Consider the following 24,979-nt stretch of genomic DNA (forward strand, 5'->3'; position numbering starts at 1 on the left):
AGGTCACCCCTTCACTGGAGGGGGTTGGAGACACACCCCTTTGCGCCTCTAACGGAGGCACCAAGCTAGGTCGTCCACCCTTGCAGAGCGGAAGGGGATGGAGACCACCCCCTCCGAACCTTTCGTGGAGGCTTGGGGGTGTGTCGTCTACCCCTACATAGGAAAGGGGGTAGAGACCCACCCCTCCGCGCCTCTCGCGGAGGCGGGTTGAGTCTTCCACCTTTGCAGAGCGGAAGGGGTTGGGGACCCACACCCTCTGCGTCTCTCGTGGAGGCGCAGGTGTGGGTTGCCCATCACTATCAAGGAGAGGGGGTGGAGACCCACCCCTTTTGCGCTTGGCTGATCTCCCCCACTCCTCTGTAAGAGCGGCGGCCGTTACCACACCTTCAACAGTTTTTTTTTGGTTGCTTTTTTTATTCTGTTTCTTTTATGTTGGAAAATACTTCTCAGTTATTTGCTCTTTAGAAGCCCTTTTTGATTACCAAACAATTTTCTTCTATGAACTCCACAAACAATAATTTTTCCGATGCGACCTCCACCAAAAGCACTTCTCAAAACATGGAACTCTTTTTAAACACCGAAAACTGAAAACACTTCAAAAACTTAATCAAACACACTCTTGATTTTCACGTCAAGATTGAGACCTGTCCAGACTGCCTGTGACTTTTCTGTGGTCCTACATCTCTTTTTTCCTTAGACATCTGCAACTGTGGTTTGGATGATATAAGGCAATATGATATAGTTAGAGTTTTCATATGTGTAATATATCCTGCCCCTTTGGACCTCGCCTTAGGTTATAAGGGTCTGGGATGGGTCTGGGGTTCAGTTTTTATGGGTGAGAAAAAAAATTCAAGATATCTCAAGGAGGGAAGAATCAATGGTTTTTGTCTAAAAATGGGTTCGCTGATGTAATTTATTGGGAAGGTAAAGTAATACCTGTACATCTGAAGTTTGTAGGCAAATATAAAATGCATATTCTTCTGGGCTCCTGTGGTACCTTACTAAAAAAATGGTTTTTTAGGCATAGTGAGCATTTTTGGGACTTATATATGATCCAAACTTTGACTTTCTTCCTTTAACTTTTGCTTGCATGAATTGGGCTGGTACATTGTGGCAATGCTGTGTAGTTGTATACCTTTAGATCTTATTTTGCATCTGTAAACCGTTTTTTCAGTCTGATTGATTTGTCCTAAGTCAAAAAGCCTGTTGTGATCGCCTTCTCCCTGAATGCTATCTTAGGATAATGTTTGTATACTGTTTATATCTTCTCTTTTTTAGGGAGAGTTGTATGGTGTGTATATGGCTGATTTTCTAATAATCATCTTGTATTGTCCTTTTTCATTTTTGATCTGTATTGCTTCTGCATCTCAATACTTGAACTAAAGGTCCAGCTGATATGGGATCCCTGCTTTCCGTCGAACATCTATAGATCTCTCTGTTTAGTAAAGAGCATTATCAATCTCATTCTTCAAAATTTTCACTCTTGAGACAAGAAATAGCATTTTTCAATAGTTGACAAGTTCCCTAATGAGTAACTACCATAAAAGTTACCTGATGAATGCATGATGGTGCTTTGCCTGTCCTAGCAATTCGCTGTATTTGTTGCTTATTATTTCTTTATTTGGGTTTCAGAATATGGCTTATTACAAAATATCACATGTTGACGGACGGGTAAATAATCCTGAACAACGAATAGCAAGTGATGTGCCAAGGTTCTGTTCAGAGTTGAGTGAACTTGTACAGGATGATCTAACAGCAGTCACTGATGGCCTGCTCTATACTTGGCGTCTTTGTTCTTATGCCAGCCCCAAATACGTGTTGTGGATATTGGTAATTCTCTATCTGCTGTCAGCTCTGATCAGTCAAATCTTTTCTTGATAGTTGAAATGTTATGTTGTCATTATAGATATTTTCCTGACTATTTGCTGATAGCTTGTAGATTGGTGAATAATTATTAAAGCTAGCTTCTACCTCTTATGTTACTTTCCAGGTGTATGTAGCAGGGGCAGGGGTCATGATTAGAAACTTTACTCCTGCTTTTGGGAAACTAATGTCCAAAGAACAACAATTGGAAGGAGATTATCGGCAGCTTCATTCACGGTTAAGGACCCATTCAGAGAGTATAGCATTTTATGGTGGAGAAAGAAGAGAAGAATTTCATATTCAGCAGAAGTTTAAAACCCTGATCAGGCATATGGGTATTGTTATTCACGATCATTGGTGGTTTGGCATGATTCAGGACTTCTTTCTGAAGTATCTTGGTGCTACAGTTGCTGTTATCCTGATTGTTGAGCCCTTCTTTTCTGGCCATCTGAGACCTGACACTTCAACCATTGGGCGTGCAGAGATGTTAAGCAATTTAAGATATCATACTAGTGTCGTAATTTCTCTATTTCAGTCTCTTGGAACACTATCTATCAGTTCAAGACGACTTAATCGTCTCAGGTATTATATTATCTGTTCTTTGTGGCATTTTCCAAGAATAAAACAGGCAATCTATAATAATCAATATAAGCATCTTTCTAACTGCAGCACTAGAGATCTTACTGATGCATTTATATGGCTAAATATGAAATATGAGAGAGTTATATGTTGGTGATTAGGCATGTCCAATGCTAACTTGTGGTGATTACACATGTCCTATTCTAACTTGTGAATAATATCCTGACATATTCTCTTTGTTTGCAGTGGTTATGCTGACCGCATTCATGAATTAATTGTCATATCAAAAGAGCTAAGTGTGGTTAATGATAAATCTCCTCTGCAGAGATATGGGAGTTCTAATTACATTTGTGAAGCTAATTACATTGAATTTGCTGGTGTCAAGGTACATGAAAATTATTTAATGATCTACCCTGAGTTCGTATCAATTTTGTGTTTTTATGTTCTTATTGCAAGTGTCTTCCAGGTTGTTACACCCTCTGGTAATGTCTTGGTGGATAATTTGACTCTTAGAGTTGAGTCAGGATCTAATCTTTTGATCACAGGTAGCCTTTTTGACTTAAGAGAATCTTTATTTGGTGTTATTTCGTTCTATATTTTCTTTGCTTTGTGTCTCCTTGCCCTTTCGAGAATAATAAAATCAGTTCTTACGTGAAATCGTAGCACTCACTTTAAGGCTATTTATAAACTTTGATTCTATATGATGGTTAGAAGTTCTTCTCGCTGCAACAGACCTTAGTATCTATTGTTATTAGAAAATGCTTAATTTGACATGGTCTTTAGCATTGGTAGCTTGCTGCCTGTAAAGTGTTCTATGTTTAAATCTAGAGACCACACAGCTAGCTAGGCGTGGTTCAGTTGAGTATGGTCATGGTGTGGCAGAAGTGGAGGGTTGTGGATGTGGTATATAGTGTTGATGTTGCTGTGGTTAATGGTTGAGTCAAGGTAGCATTGATTTGCCATTCTCAGATGTTATAATGTACATTGGAGGGGGGTTTAAGTTGGTGGTGGTGATTGTCTGGTTGCTTTGGTTCCTTCTGTGGTGGCATGTTTGACTTATTTAAGATGACAGAGAGGTGGTGGTGCATGTATGGGTTAAGGTGAACCTGATGATATTGAATGGTAATGGTGGTTTTGGTGTTAATATTAGTGATTGTGGTGGTGGTGATGGCTGGGCTGTGGAAGGTGGTAATTTGTTCTAGGCTAGTTGCATAGTTAAGAGATTTAGTGCCTGTTGGTTGCATAGTGCTCTTCTAAGGTTGGAATGTCTTTTATACCTTTTCCAGATTGGTGGAGTTTGTGCTGTTGATGGATGGCTGCCACAGCCAGGAATATATGTTTCTTCCGGAAATTAAATGTTGTATGAATAGTTTGATGCACATTAGTATTGGAAATAAATGTATTTTGGGGCAGAAGCTTGAGTTCTATATCCTTTATTCCTGGTCTTTTTATTAAGTGAATTTTATTCAACCATTAAGTACAAGAGTCCAAACTACTGTTTGACAGCAGAATCGGAAATAGCGAAGCAGAAACAAAGAAATACAAACAAACCAAACAAATGTATCTTATTCAACCTAAAAGGACGAGTACAAACTACTTCTTGACAGCATAATTAGAAATGACAAAGCAGAACAAAGAAAAACACAGAAACCAGGCAACAGATACTTAAATCAAACACATTTTGAACTCATGTGCAGCTCAATATAGTGATTCAAGAAAATTTAGGTTCAAAACCAGTTTCTATTTGGTATCTCATTTGTCAACATATTTAAACTGCTGCCGTTTAAAATTTAATTTTTTATACATTTGGTACATTTTATGATTTTCTATAATTGTACATGAAAATATAAAAACAAAATGCTTAATTTCATTCAGAATTGGTGTAAAAGATGTATTTTTTTCTGAGATACCAACTCAGTATGTGATTATGACATGTTGGATTTATATGTTAATTTCTTCTGAAGGTCCAAATGGTAGTGGGAAGAGCTCACTTTTCCGAGTTCTAGGAGGCCTCTGGCCTCTAGTATCTGGCCACATCGTGAAACCTGGAGTTGGTTCTGATCTTAATAAGGAGATTTTCTATGTGCCACAGCGACCTTACACAGCTGTAGGAACACTTAGGGACCAGTTAATTTATCCTCTTACTGCAGATCAAGAGGTTGAACCTCTCACTCATAGTGGAATGGTGGAGCTATTGAAAAATGTAAATTTTCTATTTTTCTTTTCCTCTTATTCTGTTCTGAATACTCATTGATGCTTAAAATTTGTTAGTTCTATTGAAATTTGATAACCAGCCTTCAATATAACTGATGGATTAGGAATTGCATGTACTGTTTCAAGGTTGACCTTGAGTACCTATTAGACCGTTACCCACCTGAGAAAGAGATAAACTGGGGAGATGAACTATCACTGGGTGAGCAACAAAGATTGGGGATGGCCAGACTGTTCTACCATAAGCCTAAATTCGCAATTCTTGATGAGTGCACTAGTGCTGTCACAACTGATATGGAGGAACGTTTTTGTGCTAAAGTTCGAGCAATGGGAACATCGTGCATAACCATATCACATCGACCAGCACTAGTAGCATTTCATGACGTGGTGTTGTCCTTGGATGGTGAAGGAGGCTGGAGTGTTCATTATAGAAGGTTGGATTTTTAAGTTGGTTAATTGCAATCTTTGTGTTTGTCTATAAGGATGAAGACATTTGTTTATCAGACTTTGATGATAACTTCAGGGAGGATTCTCCAGTCCTTAGCGAAGCAGAGATTGCTATGGTGAAGCCTTCTGAGACAATTCGCAAGAGTGATGCAATGGCAGTTCAACGAGCGTTTTCCATGAGTGGAAAGGTAAAAAAAAAAAAAAATAAAATAAAAATAAAAATCAAATTTTAATCCTATTATGGTTTGCTTTCTTTTATTGTAATTATTATTATTGTACAACTCTCTTCAATGGTTTTTGTCCAGAATTCTACACACTCAAATTCCAAAGCACAATCATACATTACAGAGGTGATGGCAGTGTCCCCCTCTGTGGATCAAACAGTTCCATTGCCTGTGTTTCCGCAACTCCAAACAACTCCAAGGGTATTGCCGTTGAGAGTTGCTGCCATGTTGAAAATACTGGTGAGTCTCTTTAGTTTGGTTACACTTTCTTAATACGGTACTGTTTATGTTATATTCTTGGCATGGTAATACTTCACCAGAATATGGCTAACGGTTGTGTTTTGTAGTTGTGTTATTTTTTGATGTTCTATTTTTTTTTTGGGCACTCTGATGACTAGACATTTCCTTCATCTTCCAACTTCTCTATATTGAGTTCTGGTGGCATTTGAGCCAAAGTTTCATTCTTATGATTTATTTTTTTGATAAGTAAATGAAGTTTCATTCTTATGATTTTACAAGTTACAATGATTGAGACATTCACATGCTCACCTTAACTTCTACATTTTTGACAACATACAATAGATTTTGGTTGTGAGTTTATGCTCTGGTTTAACCTCTAGATGTCATTTTGCAGCCCACCATTTGATGGTGGGAGTTCCTGGTAGTTTTGATTATAGAATATTTGTGATAATTTGGTGGAAAGCATAGAAGGGGTTGTACTGCCCATGGAACCTGCTGCTGAGGTGATCAAATTGATTGCTTGTTAAATGAGATCTTGTTTTGGAAAATCTCCATGCATCTGTTCTGAAATTTATCTTTATCTACTGTTGGTCATGGAGATCCTATTGTGGGCAAATATAGTCAGTTCAGGTAGCTTTAATTTATTTGTTTATTTTTATTTTTTTCCTTCTGCTGCTTTAGACTCTCTCTCTCTCAAAACATTTTTAATAGGAAGGTCACCGACCTTGCATGTTAAAAAGGCTAGCAAGCTCCTAAAGTACTTGAGCTTACCAACCAGTACAAATTCACACTTACCAAGATTCCCTGTACCTGAAACAGCAATAACAAAGCATACTCCTCAAAACATCTTAAGTGATCCAAGTGAGGTCGAGAAACAACATTTGTGTCATCTACAAATCATGAATACAGAACTACTAAATCCCCAGCCCCAGGGTATACTTGGAGAAATGTCCAAGTTTGTTTTACTCTTACTTTTTTATTGTTTTTCAATTATGCTAAGTTGCTAGTTTTTGTTTTCATCCATTATGACATCATGCAACATCAATCTAAGTGAGAATGAGAACAATAAAAACCGTAAACATTTTTGATATATATGTCCCTTTCCATTTGAAAAAAAAGGGAACATGCATAAATGTTATTATTATTTACCTGCAAATGTGGGAGATGATTTAGGAAACAGTCCAATAATTATATATTTTGTTGCACATATGGTAAAGCATGTAGTTCTATTTTCTAAGAAATCCTTATGTAACTGAAATATTACCACTAGTCCCAAAGCTTAATCTCTTATGTATATACCTACATTGCATGGGTGGGGGGTTAATAAGGTTCATGTACCTGGCCATAATATATATACATATGGTTCCTTTGCAGCTTGAAACTATAGAGTAGAGTGCCTGATGCAAGAAACTAAACACAGAGAGGGGCATGCATCCAGTCATGTGTTGACATGTATCCAATCATTTGTTGGCAGTGAAGTTAACTTGTCTATCTGGGAGTGCGTGAAGCTTAAATTTTCAACATACATTTTCGCGAGGACCTTGCCCTCACTCCCATGTTTCTTCTCTATTGCTCTCCTGCCCCACGTTTAGTGGGGATGAGTTTGAAAAGAGTTGGAATTTTGTTTGTGGTTTTGGGATAGCATCACCTTGTCCTGCACCAGTCCCCTTTCCCTCACTTATGCATATGCTTCATTGTTTTAATGATCTTAAATATTTGGAGATTTTAGTTTATAAATAACATTTTTTAGTGTATATCCTAATATGGACAGTAAAGTGCGTAACACTTTCTACCTTAATCTGTGAAATTGTGGTTCATTCTCTATTCTTCCAATCTATTCCTTTCCTCGTGTTTTTAAAAGATTGATTTTTGTTGGATTGATGAATGCAAAAGTTTCTTAAAAAGTGCTTTTATTGACCTTCAAACTGCTAGCTTTTCAGGTACCAACATTACTTGATAGACAAGGAGCACAATTGCTTGCGGTTGCTTTTTTTGTTGTATCAAGGACATGGGTCTCAGATCGTATTGCCTCACTGAATGGTATATTCTTTTCTCTTCTGTAAGCTGTAGAGGATCCTGGGAGTGATGTATTTGTCATTGAAGTGCATTGATATTCACAGGAACCACTGTGAAGTATGTTTTGGAGCAGGATAAGGCGTCCTTTATTCGGTTAATTGGTGTTAGTGTTCTTCAAAGTGGTGCATCTTCTTTCATTGCACCTTCTTTAAGGTAATTTAGCTTTTAGTGAAATAGACTTTATTGAACTGAAAGCATATATAAGACAGTTTGGTTGCTGGGTATTGGAAGTCATATGCTGTCAAGAATTTTGCTATATCTTCACGAGTTCTAGAGCTAGCATTATGAAGGTTAACATGGCAAATAGAGGGTTAGCAGTCCAATCCATATCCTGTTTACTTTGTTCCTCAGGAAAGAATGTCTAGTAATATTCCATGTGCTGTTTTTTTCTTGAATGGATTGCCTGCTGTATCTTTATTGCTTCAACTGTTTGATACTAGTTGCCTGTTACTATTACAGGCTTAATGCTGTAAGCCTCATATGTTGGTGGGCATTCTCATGGTCATTTGTAATGCTTTATCTAATGGGTCTGATGAATGATGCCATCATAGATTTCCTCAGATATTTCTATAAATTGTCTACTGCGTCATGAAACTCTTGATTCTATCCTTTGCTCTTGTAACCATCTGAGTGGAACACTTGATGATCCAATGAGATCATACATATATTCATCTGTGAGCCATGTACTCATCATTGGTATTCTTCTTTGTGATACTCTTGATGCTATTAGTCAAGTATAACTTTCAAGAATAATTTTTCCACTCCTAAAGCTAAGCACTTTTTTATTTTTTGATAAATAATGTTATATCATTAAAAAGTGTAGATGGACACAACTCTAGTATACATGAAGTATATAAAAATGCCCCTAAAAAGAGGAAACAAAAGAGCATGAAATTAAAAACTTTGCAAGAGTAACACGACTCGGGCTGTGATGAGCTGAGACCCATACAAATAAAGTATTAAGCACGTTTCGACGCAACTCCAACACTGGCGTTTCTACATCTTCAAGGTGCCGAGCATTCCCCTCGCACCAAATACCCCACATTACACATAAGCACTTTTTTTAATGACTTATTTTGCATGGTTACCTGTATTAGATTGTTTATGTTATGAAGAAGAGAAGGTCAAGTAAATGATTGCTTGCTACCATTCGTTTAGTAACAGTCAATTAAACTATGCTTTATTTTATAGGCACTTGAAAGCCAGGCTGGCCCTTGGGTGGAGGATCCGTTTGACTCAACACTTACTGAAGAACTATTTGACAAATAATGCATTTTATAAGGTACTAGTTCCTAAAGTGTATAGTTGATTCTTTTGGCATCTCTATCTTGCAAGAACCCCTACTTGTCAGGCATTGAAGTGTTTCAATAAAAGATATTCGTTTTTTATTTATTTATTTTTTTTAAAACTTTTCATTAACTGAAACTGTTATAATTTAGAACTAGGAATTTCATTAGTGGTAAATTTGAGAAGAGTCTAAACACTACTTTTGTTTCGCTTATTCCGAAGAAAGCGGAGTGGTAGAAATCAAGGATTTTCGACCTATAAGTTTAATAGGTGGGATGTACAAAATCATTTCGAAGGTTCTGGCAAACAGGTTGAAGTCAGTGTTGGGGAAAATTGTTTCTCACTCGTAGATTGCATTTATCAAGGGGAGACAAATCCTAGACTCTGTATTAGTGGCTAATGAATGCTTGGATAGCCGGCTTCGCTTTGGAGGAATACCGGGTATTATTTGCAAATTGGATTTGGGGAAGGCCTATGACAATGTAAATTGGGAGTTTTTGCTTTATTTGTTGGAGAGATGTGGTTTTGGAGAGAGATGACGATGTTGGATTGCTTATTGTATCTCAACTGCCCGTTTCTCTATATCATCATTAATGGGTCGCCTTTGGGGTTTTTTAGTAGTTCACGAGGTCTACGACAAGGGGATCCTTTGTCTCCTTTACTGTTTGTGTTGGTGATGGAAGCTTTAAGTCAGATGGTGTTTGCAACAGTGGAAAGCGGGCGACTCTTTGGGTTTTCTATGGGCTTGAGATATCAGGAGGCTATGATTATGTCTCATTTATTATTTCCAGATGATACCTTGATCATTTGTGAGCCTAATGTTGAACAATTCCGAGATTTGAGATGCTTGCTGCTATGTTTTGAAGCGATTTCGGGGCTGAAAATCAACTTGTCTAAATCCAAGATTGTTCCTGTAGGTGAGGCAGGGAATGTGGAGGAATTGGCTAGCATTCTTGGATGCGGTGTGGCTTTGCTTCCTATAAAATATTTGGGTCTTCCTTTGGGTGCTAAGTATAAGGATTCTAATATTTGGACGAGTATTATTGAGAAGATGGAAAACAGATTGGCGGGGTGGAAGAGATTGTGTTTGTCAAAGGGTGGGAGGTTAACATTGATCAGTAGTACTTTTTTGAATTTGCCAACATATTTTTTGTCCCTCTTCCCTATTTTTGTGGGAGTGGCTAATCATTTGGAAAAACTTCATAGGGATTTTCTTTGGGGAGGTATTGGAGATGAGTTTAAGTTCCATCTGGTTAATTGGTCTACGATTTGTTCCTCGAAGGTTTCGGGGGGTTAGTGAGAAATTTGATTCAGTTTAATAAAGCTTTGTTGAGTAAGTGGCTATGGCAGTTTGCTATGGAAATGGATGCTCGTCGGAGAAAGGTGGTGGATATTAAATATGGTAGTATGAGTGGTTGGTGTTCAAAGGAGGTTGGGGGTCCTTTTGGAGTAGGAGTGTGGAAATATATTAGGAGGGGTTGGGATGCTTTTGCAACTCATGTGAAATATGAGGCCAACGATGGTTCTAGAGTATTTTTTGGCATGATGTGTGGTGTGAAGATTCACCTTTAAAGCTTCTTTTTTCAGAATTGTTTACTATTGCGTCTGGTAAGGATACGTGGGTAGCGGAGAATATGCAGAGACAAAATGGTAACATTTTGTGGGATATTTTGTTTACTCGCCCGGTACATGATTGGGAGGTGGAAGTAGTCTCTAGATTTTTTGAGGTGTTGTATTCTCTCAAAGTGAGGTATGAAGGAGAGGATAAAATTTGTTGGATTCCTTCGAAAAGAAAATCATTTGAAGTGAAGTCTTATTATAATGTATCATCTGTTCCTATACATTCTTCGTTTCCTTGGAAGAGTATTTGGAAAGTAAAGGTTCCTTCGAGAGTGGCTTTCTTTGTGTGGATGACGACTTTAGGGAAAATTCTAACTTTGGATAATTTACGCAAGAGGAATATTATTGTGATGGAGTGGTGCTATATGTGTAAGACATGTGGAGAGTCTATTGATCATTTGTTCCTGCATTGTATGGTTGCTACAGAATTGTGGAGTACAATATTGTAGCTGTTTGGTGTTGCGTGGGTTATGCCTCGATCGGTGATAGAGATGTTGGGGAGTTGGAGGGGGCAAAAGGGCAACCGGGTGATGGTGTCGATTTGAATAATGGCTCTATTGTGTTTAATGTGGTGTCTCTAGAAGAAATGGAACATACACAATTTTGAAGATTGTTAGACTGGTTCACTTAATTTGAAGAAGTTGGTGATACAAACATTGTTTACGTGGAGAGTGATGCTACATTCTATGTCTGATATTTGTTTTTATGATTTTTTAGATTTGTGTTCTTCATTCTTTTTGGTTTAGGGGTATCATGTATACATCCTGTATACTTTGAGTTGCGCCTTTTTTTGAAATATACTTCACTTATAAAAAAAATTATTTTGTAAGTTGTGTGCCACATTTTTAAATTTAGCTAGCTTTATTTTTTTGATCTGACTGACTCGGCAAAAGTTTGCATTTGTTTAGTCTATGAATTAACTGTCACTGTTATAATTCCTTTTTTGTAATTTTTTTTTAAAAAACTTTCGTTTGAAAGTTCTGCTATTCATCTCGGAAATTTGGTGGTTTTATTTATTTTGGATTGGTGTCTGGATCATTAGAAGCTATTTGGTTGATTTTTAAGCTCTTTAGTGAGACATCCAGGATTAAATCCAAATTCATGTGAAATGCTTCTCTTTGTAGGTCTTTCACATGTCAAGCAAAACTATAGATGCAGATCAGAGAATAACTCATGATCTGGAAAAGTTGACCACTGATTTGTCAGGACTGGTTACTGGAATGGTAAAGCCATCTGTGGACATTCTCTGGTGAGTACTGTATTCAGTTTAGTTATTGTAGTGCCGAGGGGTTTGTCTCATTAGAAGCTTGATATGAGGTTCAAATACTGCTTGCTTTTTCCCTTTTCATGGATAATTTAAGTGTTTCTACAATTATTAAGGTTCACCTGGAGAATGAAGCTGTTAACAGGCCGAAGGGGAGTTGCCATATTGTATGCTTACATGTTACTGGGTCTGGGTTTTTTAAGAACTGTTACTCCTGAATTTGGTGATTTGGCAAGTCATGAACAACAGCTTGAAGGAATCTTTAGGTAACATCTTTTTGGTTTCTGCTTCCTACATCGTTAATGCTTGAGCTATATTGCTTTAATATCAACTTGACTTTGTACATTTTGCAAAAATTAGGTTCATGCATGAAAGACTGCGTACTCATGCCGAATCTGTTGCTTTCTTTGGGGGTGGAGCTCGAGAAAAAGCTGTAAGTTTCCTGAACCTCATGATTTGTTTTATACATGGATGCTAAGTTGTTTTTCTGTGGTTATCAATAATCATATTTCTTGATGTTCTGGACCTTGTCTTTGAACATGGACATAGGGCTTGCAGTTAAACATGAAATTTGAGTGTCAGCCATTACCAAAATGTGGGCAACTAGAGTAAACCATTGAGAAAAAGTTACTTTACATGTGTTATAAGGTTTGCATGGGAAGCAAATAGAAAAAGTTTCTTTCCATATGTAGCCTGTAAAATTCAATACAATGACCAAAATACTCCTGTTACAAATCCTTGTCACCAACATATTCTTCTAACCCTAACAAACTCTTCTAACACTCCCCCTCAAGCTAGAGCATATATATATCATATAAGCCCAGTTGGAACAAATAAACTCTTAACCACTTTCGACACAAGGATTTTTTTAACATGTTAGCTAACTGGTCTTCAGGTTTCACGAATGGTGTAGAGATATCTCCACCGAGTATCTTATCTCGAATAAAATGACAATAAACCTCTATATGATTGGTCCTTTCATGAAAAACTGGATTAGATGCGATATGTAAGCAACTCCGTTATCACAAAACCATGGAATAGGAGTAGGAGCCGAGAATTCAATCTCCTGGAGAAAATGTTGCGACCATGTCAACTCATTGGCGGTAAGAGCCATTGCCATGTATTTGCTTTGGTATTGGACTGTGCCAATACTGTCTATTTCTTATTTTTCCAAGCGACCAGATTATCGCCTAAGAATGTACAATATCATGTAGTAGATCGTCTATCTGAGGGAGAACATGTCTAATCTGCACCAGTAAAACCCTTTACCTTGAGATGTTTATTTGATCTTTCACTATCCCAAGACAAAGAACTCTCTACAAATACTGAATAATACGAGTAATAGATTCCCAATATGAATCAGCACTTTTTTTTTTTTTCTTTTCATAGGTAAATGTATTTCATTAAAAGCTCAGAGAGGTGTAATCTTAGTGCACAAGATGTATACAAGAGATAACCCTCATTAATGATTAAAAGAAAAACAGAAATCCACAAATTCAGAAAAATTAGAAAAATGTGAAATATTATATGCCTTTGTCCATATATAAAGTGATTGACCAAGATGTTCTTGAACTCTTCCATTGGCCTCACAATCTTCTAAGCATCTTGCATTCTGCTCTCTCTAAAGACTCCACATTAGCACAAAGGGGACATCCTCCAAGTGGCTAAAACTGAACGACTCCATCTGCCCTCGCTAACAATCTAACAACTCTATCACCCTTCTAGGCATGATCCATTCTACTCCGAAAAGGCTGAAAATCACATTCCATAATTCTCTAGCCGCTTCACAATGTAAGAAAGATGATCTATGGATTCTCCACTCTTTTTACACACAATACCATTCCACCACTATTACCTTTCTCTTCCTCAAGCTATCCAAATTTAGAATCTTTCCAAGAGCCGCCGTCCACACAAAGAAACTTTCTCCCAAAGGAACAGTGACTCTCCAAATACTTTTCCAAGGAAAAGATGACCCCCTGAAGTAGATAACTCGTGATAAAACGACCTTACTTCAAACTTCCTCATCTTTGAAGGGATCCACCAAATACGATCCTCCCCACCCTGTCTCAATCTGAGGGAATACCACAAATCAAAAACGCCATCACCAAATCGACCTCCCAATCATGTACAGATCTTATAAAATATAAATTTAACTAAATATTACCATTAGAAAACTGCATATTATCCGCAACCTATGCCTCCTTACAACAAACAATACTAAACAACTTTGGAAAATATTCCTTCAGTGGATGATCTCCACACCATCAATTATGCCTGAATCTAATCCTAGTTCCATTTCTCAGTTTATATCTGACAAATTTCGGGGGGTGGGGGGGGGGGGGGTGGGAAACTCCTCACCCCCTCCTAATATGTTTCCACACTCCAATTCTAAAGGGTTCCCCTACCTCCTTAGAGCACCAACCTCCACACATACTATAATAATTTGCTTCCTCCACCATTCTGTACAAGGCCTTCCTCTTTGTGGCGTAACCCCATAACTAGTTACCTAACCAAGCTTGATTGAACTAAATCAAATTTCTTACCCCCAATCCACCAGTTTGCTTTGGAGAACATATAGTTGCCCAATTAACTAAATGGAACTTAAACTCATTAATACCTCCCCATAAAAAATCTTGTTGAAGTTTCTCAAGCCTATTAGACACACCCATAGGAATAGGAAACAATGACAAATAGTAAGTGGACACGTTTGATAAATAGAGCCTCTTCCAACTAGCCAACCACCTTTCAATTTTTTCTACAATGCAGTTCCAAATAAAAGTAGACTTGTATGGTGCACCCAAAGGGAGACCCAAGTATTTCAATGGTAACAAAGCCACCCTACACCCAATAATACTAGCCGAACTTTCTACATCATCCATCTCACCAACTGGAATAATCTATGATTTCAATAAATTGATCTTTAACCCCGATACCACTTCGAAACATAAAAATAGACATCACAGATTACGAAAATGTTCACAATTAGCCTCACAAAAGATCAATGTGTCATCCACAAACAATAGATGAGACACAACCAGTTTTGCACTATTTCTAGATCCCATCGAAAAATGTGGCTGACATCATCCTACTCAAAACCTCCATAACAACTACTAATAATAGAGGAGATAACAGATTCTCCTGTCTTAAACCACAAGTACTACTAAAGAAACCAAAGGGGGCTCCATTTATTAAAACACAGAATCGCACTATAGAAATACAAAATGCTATCCATGCTTGCCATTTTTACCCAAAACCACTTCTCTTCAACAAATACAATAAAAACTTACAATTCACATGATCGCATGCTTTCTCTAAATCCAGTTTGCACAGCAAGCCAGGAACCTGTGATCTGATTTAACTGTCAATACACTCATTTGCAACCAAAATTGAATCCAAAATCAGTCCCCTTAATAAACGCATTCTGCGAATTTGAGATGATCTTCTCCAGCACCTTTTTCAATCTGTTCGCTAGTACCTTAGATATAATTTTATAATCACGACCCACTAAAATTATTGGACGAAAGTCCTTAATCTCCACCTCACCAGCTCTCTTTGGGATAAGAGAAATGAATGTAGCATAATGCTCTTCTCAAAACTCCATCGACCATGAAAGAAACCCAAAGAAAACCCATCAGGTCTTGGAGCCTTATTACCATTAAGTGTTTGAACCAGCTCAAAAACCTCACTCTCAAATTCTCTTTCCAAACAAGAACCCTCCTCATCACCAATAGAATGAAAAGAAAGACCATCCAACTTTGGCCTCCAACTATATTGTTTTGAATACAGTTGCATATAAAATTGCACAATGTACTCCCTTATTTCTATAGGATCAAGATTTAGAACCATTAACCATTAATGAATCCATAGTGTTATCTCTTCTATTCAAATTTGCTAACCGGCGAAAAAAACTATGTTCTTATCCCCTTGTCTCAACCAAAGAGCCCTGGACTTCTGCTTCTAGCTCACTTCTTCATAGAGAAGCAATCTCTCCAATTCCCTTGCAAAGTCTTCCTTTTTCACCCTTTCCTCAATCAATGTTCTCCCTTATACAATGACATCAAGTTCTCAAATACCATCCATTAAATCCTTTTTCTGCTTCTCTGCATTGCCAAAGATTTTTTCATTCCATTTTTTCAAATAAACTTTCAAAGCTTTCAATTTACTTGCAAACACAAAACTAGGGGAACCCTAAAACTGATAAGACTTCCACCATAACTTCACTTGATCCATAAAGCCCTCCGACTTCAGACACATATTTTCAAACTTGAAATGCTGACTTCTCCTACTCGAAACCTCACAATCCAAATTACCCCTGTAACAAGTCCCCAATTTATTCTTCTAAGCCTAACAGCATGATAGACATTACTAAAAGGGGAATGAGACACAAGAATCAGGTGATTCTTATAGTAACTGGTCTACGCACAATTGTGTTAGATTGGCCACCTCCATAATGACAAGTGAAAGCATTCCTATTTCCTCCCCTCTTCTGGTTTTCCCTTCCCCCCCTCCCCTCTTTTTTCTCTCTTGTTTTGCCTGCCTTTTCTTCCTGTTGCATTTGCTTGAAAGAAAGGCGATTCTTATCTGCACTGGTGTAGGACACTTGGATGTGCCATTTGTCTATCATGTCAATCTTTGATACACGTTTCCCTCATAAAAACGGCTTTTGTTTGATTAATTGGAATAGCTTTATGGACCGTCAATGAAACTCTTTCCCCGTACTTGGTGATACCTGGGTAGCTCGCAATTCTTCTATTCAGTGTTCAACTGCATGTGTTGAAATTTCCATTAAACAAGAGGATAAAATATGTGTTCAAGACATTGGCAAGCTATAGGTTAGGTGTTTTTGAAAATCATTTGTTGAACATCTCAGAACTCCGTAGATATGACTCGGGATTGTAATCGAGTCGAGCCGAGCCGAGCTGAGCTATAAGATTTTAAGACTGGCTCATTTATGAGTCGAGCTCGAACTTGAGCCGAGCTATGAAATGTGTGTTTAAGCTCGGCTCATTTAAAACTCGGGTGAGCTCGAGCTCGTTGAGAATGTCATTCGAGCTGAGCCGGGTTACTCAACAAGCTCGGCTTAACTAGAGCTTGAGCTAGGCTATTAAATTTTTCAATGTGTGATCAAAGCGAAGTTCAAGCCATAACTAGAGAGTATAAACTATGGTATATGTATAATGTGAGCAAGTAATAAGTCTAATATATTCTATATAACGAAGTAACTATAGTATAAGTACATTATATAACTATTGTTTTTTTTTTTTTTTTGGCTGAGAAACTACAACCCAACATTAAAAAACAAACCCAATATATAACTATTGTTAATCATGTGTGATGTGATAGATGTGTGTTTATATAATATACATATACTAACTATTCAGTATAGTTATATTGTTGTATACTAACTATTAATAACTTAATATGTTAGTTTAACATACTAAATACTATTATCAAAGTATTATAATTAATATGTAATACTATATTTACTTAGCTAATATACTATATGCTTTTTTAGTGTGTGTATATATATATATATAAAGACCTATAGACTATAATTAACTACTACATATATAATATACATAGAAATATCGAGTAACATATAGGTCATTATATTTACTTAGTATATTTTAATTAACTAGATAATATGTTAGTTTATGAATTAACTAGTTAGTATGTTAACTAATACACACACATAAATATTAAGTAACATATATAACATATAGTACTTAATTACTAATATACATGCTTAAATTTATATAACTCATTTTTAGTAATATATGTACACACACACACACAAAAGAGATATGAACGAGCTAACGAGCCGGACTAACGAGCCTGGTGAGCGATCCGGTCGAGCTTTAAACGTGCTGTGTTTATCGAGTTTTGTCGAGCGAGTTTCTACAGTATCGAGCTCGAGTTCGAATTGGGCTAAACTGAGTTGATTGTCGAACGTACTGGTTTATTTACATCCCTATAACATACCTTAATCCATTCTATTCTCTACATAACTTTCATTCTTCTGCTCTTGAATATCAATTCAAAGTTCGTCAAATCAATTCTGTTTGAGGCTATGAATACTTCTGCTACTTGCTTAATTGTCAGTTTCCTACATTCCACATCTTTTAGGTTCGTCCTATCTATTCCTTACTCATGGTGGGATCGCTTTGGCACTCTTTATAGCAGCTTGCATTTTTTTAACTTGTCTGCTACTTCTCGAGGATGTGGCAACAATAGATACAACTGAACTGTAGTGCCTCAAGACCTTGTGTTTTGTCTTTCCTTTGTAGTAAAGAAACTTGTCATTTGCATGTCCTGTGTGCATCATGGTTCAGTATAGCCAAATAAGTTTGATGATTATTCATTTGCCGGAACCAAAGGTACAAATTTTGGTTGATAGGGATTCCATAAAAACTTCTTTCGAGCAATGGGCATCATGCGCTCCTGAACTATATATTTAACATTGTTTGTATTAGCTATTAATTTTTAAATTTATATGTTCTCAGATGATTGAGTCAAGATTCAGGGAGCTTCTCAATCACTCAATGTCACTTTTGAAAAAGAAATGGCTGTTTGGTATAATTGATGATTTTATCACGAAGCAACTCCCGCATAATGTGACTTGGGGGTTGAGCTTGTTATATGCAATGGAGCACAAGGGTGACCGAGCAATGGTTGCCACTCAAGGTGCGATTAGCCTAATAGTAATTTTGAGACTCTGTCAGCCTGTTATTAGACTCTCTCTCTCTCTCTCTCTCTCTCTCTCTTTCTCTCATGTATATATATATACTATTTTTCCAGGTGAGCTGGCACATGCATTGCGGTTCTTAGCTTCTGTTGTATCTCAAAGTTTTTTGGCTTTCGGTGACATTCTTGAATTGCATAAAACATTCCTTGAGCTCTCTGGTGGCATTAACCGGATTTTTGAGCTTGAAGAGCTTCTACATGCTGCACAGTCTGGTATGTCTTTCTGTGTTCCTTTTAAGATTTCAACAAATATTTTTATCTGAACTTTTTAAAAAGCACAGTCCAACTTTCTTCTGATTTGAAACTGGGTAGCTGGAAAAGATAAAGAATTGGAAAAAAAAATAGAAATGGATGATAAGATTATCGGAACACTGAGGATCTTAGTTATTAGTACAGAATTGTTTATGGGATCCGTTAGTGTCTTGGAGACATGTTTCTTGCTAGGGAATAAGGTAATACTTTGGGATCACTTGGTGTCAGATTTTTTGTTTGTCCTATACCAGCTATATTTATTTGAATTAGAAAATAAGAAGTGGAGTCTTGGATTTGCTATTTTTTGCATCAGTCTTTTCTTAGGAGAATTATTCCCCTCAAACATAAGGTTAGGAGTGGTTGATATTTTCCCCATTCTGGGCTGTGATTCGATGCACTGCTCCTGGTTGAGGATTTTCCGATTATCTTCTTGATCTACATTAGAGATCTAGCAAATAACATTTTCTTCAACCAGCCACTGGATCTAATTTCTATTGCTTTGCTTTGAGCATGGTTCAAATGGTATGCAGCCTCCCAGGCAGCATTTGCGGAACCATAGAGTTTGTTGCAGGGGAGGTCTTAAGGAAGCTATTTAATGTGAAGCTGATATATGGTTTATTGGAGTATGAAGAGCTTTCAAGTAACCAAGTCTGAATTACATTGATGAGATAAATTTGAAATGCATCATATATGGCTGATAATGGGATCATGCTCGTACATTTTTTTTTTCCCAGGACTCCTATTAGTTCTTACATATTTGAACAAGAGAATATTGATATGCATCACATATGTGGATTTTTATGTAATGAAACTAATTTAGGATACCGTTTTTTAAACAAGAGAGCTCATGTGGAATTGTGTGATTTATCCAATCTATGTATGCAAGCAAGAGCTTGAGATCAGATGTCGGTGAATAATATAGTCACCAACATACCAATTTGTCACTTTAAGCAAACAACAAAGAGATTGTGGGAGTAAGGACTTAAGCTGAGCAGCAGAAGAAAAATATTGGTGTAAAAGAAAAAAGATGTTGCCATCCATCACAGAGCATGCCTTTTGGTAGAAGGAGCAAATTTCTAACATGCTATTCTCAGGTTTTTGAAGTGGTACATTGTAAAAAGTAGATGACTTAATCTATCTGGAATTATGATTCTAATGTGCTTTTGGCTGGCCAAAGGAACAATGTTAAATGTAATTAAATCTAAATGACATTTTTGCGACTTTTCATTTTTTTGAGGTTTTGAGGCATTCTGGTTGTTTGTCATTTGACAATAAAATGCATTATGGAGTAAGTATGGGTTGGGATCAAAGCATATCAGGCAGAGACAATTGGATTTTATGGTCTCAAGATTAGAATTTGAAAGCACCATATAGTTGCATACGGCAGTGGCCAAGATCTGGGGGTATAAACTGAAGGAGTGTCATACTTTCTTTTTCCACTAATGGGCTTAGATTTTTGGGACATGCGACAATGATGATGCATAGTCATGGGTTTGAACATCGGTGTTATTTAGGAAGCATGTCTGATTTTATTGGTATATATGTAGATTACAGCATGACCAAACTTTTGAAATGGCTAAAATGTTGATAGAAGGGAGCAAATAAATATCTGTACATCGAGATTTTAGTTGCTGAGCTTGCCAGATCAAAACTTGTAACTTTGAAGTAGTTTTGCTGTCTTCATTCTTTGATTGTAAGCTGTACCACTACCATATCAAGATCCTTTTCTTCGAATATACTGATTAGTTGAACTGGCATTGTTTGGAGATCACAGCAACTATATCAACAGGCTAAAATATTATTAGAAGGAGCAAATAAATATCTCTACACAGTGATATTAGTTTCTGAGCTACCCATATCAAAAGTTGTAACTTAGGTGTAGTTTTATGTAGTTTTACTGTCTTCGTTCTTTTGATTGTAAGGTGTACCACCACCGTGTGAAGATACTTTTCTTCCAATATACTGATTAGTTGAACTGACATTGTTTGGCCTGTATACATTACTATGTAAATTATGGTCAATCAATGGCAATCATTCTTGCTTGGTTTTTGTTTAATCGAGTAATCGGAAGTTGCATGTTCATGCTAATTGAGTTGTTGGCCTTATAGCAGATTCTACGTCTGAAAGTAAGTTGCCATCTAAGAGGAGAGATCTTTACTCTGAAGATGCCATTTCCTTCTCTGAGGTGGATATAATTACTCCAGCACAGAAAATGTTGGCTAGGCAGTTGACATGTAACATAGTACCAGGGGAAAGCCTACTTGTAACTGGTTAGTGAAGTAACTTTCTTTATTTATGTTGTTATGTAGATTTTGCATCTGACATATATGCATTGTTTTAAGGTCCAAATGGGAGTGGGAAAAGTTCAGTCTTCAGAGTCCTTAAAGGTCTATGGCCTGTTGTAAGCGGAAGACTCACTAAACCATCCCAACATATTGATGAAGAGGCTGGATCTGGTTGTGGCGTCTTCTATGTTCCTCAGCGACCTTATACGTGCTTAGGAACCCTAAGGGATCAAATTATATATCCTCTCTCATGTGAGGAAGCAGCGTTGAGGGCACTGAAATTGTATGGAAAAGGTGAATTTCTTGCTTAGATCAGAATGCCTATGTAATACTTTCCACTCTTCAACTTCCTGATTTCTATCTAAACACGGTTAGCAAGTTTTATTTTATTTTATTTTATTTTTTCCTGGTAAGTGCATGTCTAGCAAGTTATCATTTTCTTATGTTGAAATGTTTGAGACGTTGCTTATGTTTTCTACTTTTAGACTGAAAGAGTGGTGGACCACAGATATTTCAACTGATAAAATATTAATGGAACTGGTAGATTTGTTTTTTGTTATGATTGTTGATTCTTTAATAGTTGATCAGAATTTGAATTTTCCCCTGGGGAATGCACATTTGGCCATCCAAGAGCATGCATGATGCAAATGATGAGAAAACGCTACCTAAAATTGCACCATGGAAAACAATCCTAAGTTCTTGATGTTAACATATCAGCTAGAGTTCTCAATTCGGAGACATCTAGACAGTATTTGAAGTTGAAATGTATGAATTGGGCCGCTGAAGTTTCCCATCAAACATCATCAGGTTCCATCATGAGCTTTTAGTAAGAAAGTGACACCTTTATGGAACATCATACTGGGTGATTGTGACAGTACTTGTCTCTCATCTCTGCATCAAGAAATTCAGAGAAAATGCTCAGTCGACTTTTCTATCTGTGCATATGTGTGAAGCAGATACTGCTTGCTTTTCTTCTTGCCATTGTTTAAAAAGCAGTGTCATTAATGATTTCTTGCCATTATTCGGTTGAGGATTTTAATTGTGGAAATTCAGGTCAAAATGTTGCTGACACCAAAAGCATTCTGGATTCACGTTTGAAAACTATTTTGGAGAATGTTCGATTAAATTATCTGTTGGAAAGAGAGGACGGTGGTTGGGATGCTGATCTGAAATGGGAAGACACTCTTTCTCTTGGAGAGCAGCAGAGATTAGGCATGGTAAGCCAAATCTTTACAAAGTCACTTCTTTAAACAAATACCGTGAAGAATGTAATGAAGGATTTCTGTATTTGACATGATACCTTCTGTTTTACAGGCACGCTTATTCTTTCACAAGCCTAAATTTGGCATCCTTGATGAATGCACCAAGTATGTTATGAACCCCACACATCTTTTTTTCCCCTTTAAAAAAATGCTTCCCATTTATCTGACATCTTCATTTTATGTTTACCTTTTCTGAAATTGCAGTGCAACAAGTGTTGATGTCGAAGAACAGCTTTATAGGCTTGCAAAGGATTTGGGCATCACGGTTGTTACCTCCTCACAAGTAAGCATAAAACTTTGTTAGTGATTGGCATGTGACAATGGATGTTGTACTTGTGATGCACTCCGTATTGATTGGTGACCCCTTTCCTTTTCCTGCATGCATATTTTATTGTATGGAATATCATATTATTAGAAATTGATTATGTATGTACAATTTTATTCACCAGTAAATTTGTGAGTAGTAAACCATTAATTGACAAGCAGATTTAGATGTTTGTTGCTATAAATATAGCTTGGCTAGGGAATAGATAATATATTATAGTCAGGAATATAGTGAAGATTGTATTTATGTCCAATTTCAATTGATTTAGTTGCTTAAAATTAGCACATCTTGTTTGATTTGGTGGATATTTTGAAATTTCCTCCCTCTTTCTTCTGGGATACTCTAAGATGAACTGTGCAAAATGCATTTCACCATTGAATAATGCAGAGTGTGATTTGTTTACCTCCACCAAGTGTTTTGATATTTGTACTTGATTCTAAATTTTTTTCAACCCCCCCCCCCGGCAACGCCTTTTAATCATTATGTATATCTCTTGGTTTTGTATTTGGCAGCGTCCGGCACTAATACCGTTCCATTCCATTGAATTACGACTAATTGATGGTGAGGGTAACTGGGAACTTCGTTCAATCGAGCAATGAGTTCGACTCTGCTAGTAGCATCTGCAATCTGACATTCCAGTTACCGTGTAAGATTTTATTAATTCTTACATGTTGAGATGGGAGCAAGCCAAAGGTGGCTTTGCTAATCAAATTGATTTTTTTTGGCACGTGCCGTGAACTATTGTTCTGTATACTTCGGGGGGGGCCCAAAGCAGGAGGAGCCAATCAGATGAATCCAAGTGCAGAAACTACTAAACAATGGATAATAAGATTGTAGCATACAAGCATGTCATAGCTTCTGTAGCATAAAGAAATCCTATGTGTACAGTTTTTATTTGTTTGTTTGTCCTTCCCTATTTTTCTTTTCCCTTTTTATTAGCCTATTTGATCAGTCATATGTTGTAAGAATTCGAAATCTATCATATTGATTGGCCCCCATTAATAAAATGGCAGAAGTAAAGGTTTTTAGGATCTCATTTTGCGTGTGGTTTTCCTTTTTGCTTGTGTTTCATTCTCTCTTTTTTTTTTTTTTTTTTTTTTTTTTTTTTTTTTTCAAATGTTTTGAACCCTTAAATGTTTGTGCCCCATACATGCTTTTGATGTAAGAGCATTCACAACAGCTTCTCTAAAGAGGATCTGTTCTCTAAGTTTTAGAGAAAATTTTAAGAAAGTTACAAAAATTCATCAACAACAGCTTTCTTAAAATTTTCGTTTCCCTTGGAAAGCACTATTCACTTTTCATTCAATTGTTTATTCCAAAAATATATTATCTCTCTCCTATTTTATCTTCTTTTTCCTACCTTTGATTAAATTAAAAGTAAAAAAATAATATTTTAATGATATAGGGAAAAATGAAGGGAAGCTGCTCGGGGGTGTTTTTTAATAGGAAAGTAAAAAGTAATTTTGTTCCTTGTATTGAGGGAAAATGGTTGGGAAGCTGCTGGGAATGCTCTAACACTATAGATAAAAGAGTCCTATTTGCTTAGGGTGCGTTTAGTATTGCGATTTCGTAGATAAAATGTGCGATTTTTAAATCAAATCGTAGAAAATGAATCATCTGAAATTGTGATTTGAAAATATATTTTTTTAAATTGCAGGCAATGGGTTTTTTTTTTTTAAAAGAAAAAGCACGTAACAATTTTAAAAGTTAATTTATGATTTTAAATGTAAACTATGATTTTACCAAACGTTTAATTGTTTTTTTAAAAGTTATGTTTTTCAATTACAAACCCAAATGGGTTAGAAAAGCACACATTGCATGTGATTTGAAAAATTAATTAATTAATTTTTTTTTTTTTTTTTTACGTTTTACATATCACAATGTTTTATAAATGTAATTCCAAATAATTTATTTTCTATAATTTGGTTTTAAATCGTACATTTTATCTATAAAATCACAATGTCAAACACTCGCAACCGAAAGAAGGGTGCATTCCTTCATAACCCAAGCGTCCGACGTGTGTCTACATAAAAAAGAAAAAGAAAAAGCGTGCTACGTGTAACCTTAGGATATGACTTCTTTTATGGAAGGATTATGATTAAATGAAGCCTCTTCTTCGTCAGTTGCTTCTATGACTCATTCTTTCATTAATCTTATAATCATTCGGAGTTATATTATTGACCCCCATTGCCTCACTTGAGTTGTACTCTCTTAAAACTCCTTTCACATATTCATTTGAAAAAAGAAAAGAAAAAAAAAAAAAAAAGACCAATGATTTTGTCTTTCATTGGCCTGAATGA

The 24,979-nt window shown here is 36.6% G+C and overlaps 1 protein-coding gene across 2 annotated transcripts in view; it reads left to right on the forward strand.

The window, feature by feature from the left end:
• Positions 1 to 23,715, forward strand: part of LOC133857340 (ABC transporter D family member 1) — a 44,792-nt gene extending 21,077 nt beyond the window's left edge. Inside the window, exons 6-27 of one of the 2 annotated variants that reach the window (XM_062292570.1) lie at positions 1,633 to 1,830; positions 1,991 to 2,445; positions 2,689 to 2,827; positions 2,909 to 2,987; positions 4,407 to 4,645; positions 4,783 to 5,087; positions 5,177 to 5,288; positions 5,406 to 5,564; positions 7,505 to 7,604; positions 7,685 to 7,793; positions 8,832 to 8,922; positions 11,672 to 11,796; positions 11,928 to 12,077; positions 12,172 to 12,244; positions 18,315 to 18,495; positions 18,610 to 18,768; positions 20,916 to 21,077; positions 21,150 to 21,386; positions 22,146 to 22,309; positions 22,407 to 22,459; positions 22,559 to 22,637; positions 23,192 to 23,715. In XM_062292570.1, coding sequence (XP_062148554.1) covers positions 1,633 to 1,830; positions 1,991 to 2,445; positions 2,689 to 2,827; positions 2,909 to 2,987; positions 4,407 to 4,645; positions 4,783 to 5,087; positions 5,177 to 5,288; positions 5,406 to 5,564; positions 7,505 to 7,604; positions 7,685 to 7,793; positions 8,832 to 8,922; positions 11,672 to 11,796; positions 11,928 to 12,077; positions 12,172 to 12,244; positions 18,315 to 18,495; positions 18,610 to 18,768; positions 20,916 to 21,077; positions 21,150 to 21,386; positions 22,146 to 22,309; positions 22,407 to 22,459; positions 22,559 to 22,637; positions 23,192 to 23,278 — 3,456 coding nt within the window. In that variant the 3' untranslated portion in view covers positions 23,279 to 23,715. The remainder of the gene's footprint in view (positions 1 to 1,632; positions 1,831 to 1,990; positions 2,446 to 2,688; positions 2,828 to 2,908; positions 2,988 to 4,406; positions 4,646 to 4,782; positions 5,088 to 5,176; positions 5,289 to 5,405; positions 5,565 to 7,504; positions 7,605 to 7,684; positions 7,794 to 8,831; positions 8,923 to 11,671; positions 11,797 to 11,927; positions 12,078 to 12,171; positions 12,245 to 18,314; positions 18,496 to 18,609; positions 18,769 to 20,915; positions 21,078 to 21,149; positions 21,387 to 22,145; positions 22,310 to 22,406; positions 22,460 to 22,558; positions 22,638 to 23,191) is intronic. The other variant, XM_062292571.1, reaches the window with a different exon arrangement.
• Positions 23,716 to 24,979: the final 1,264 nt, after the last annotated feature.

The sequence above is a fragment of the Alnus glutinosa genome, chromosome 14 (assembly GCF_958979055.1).
Source record: "Alnus glutinosa chromosome 14, dhAlnGlut1.1, whole genome shotgun sequence".
Classification (NCBI taxonomy): Eukaryota; Viridiplantae; Streptophyta; class Magnoliopsida; order Fagales; family Betulaceae; genus Alnus; species Alnus glutinosa.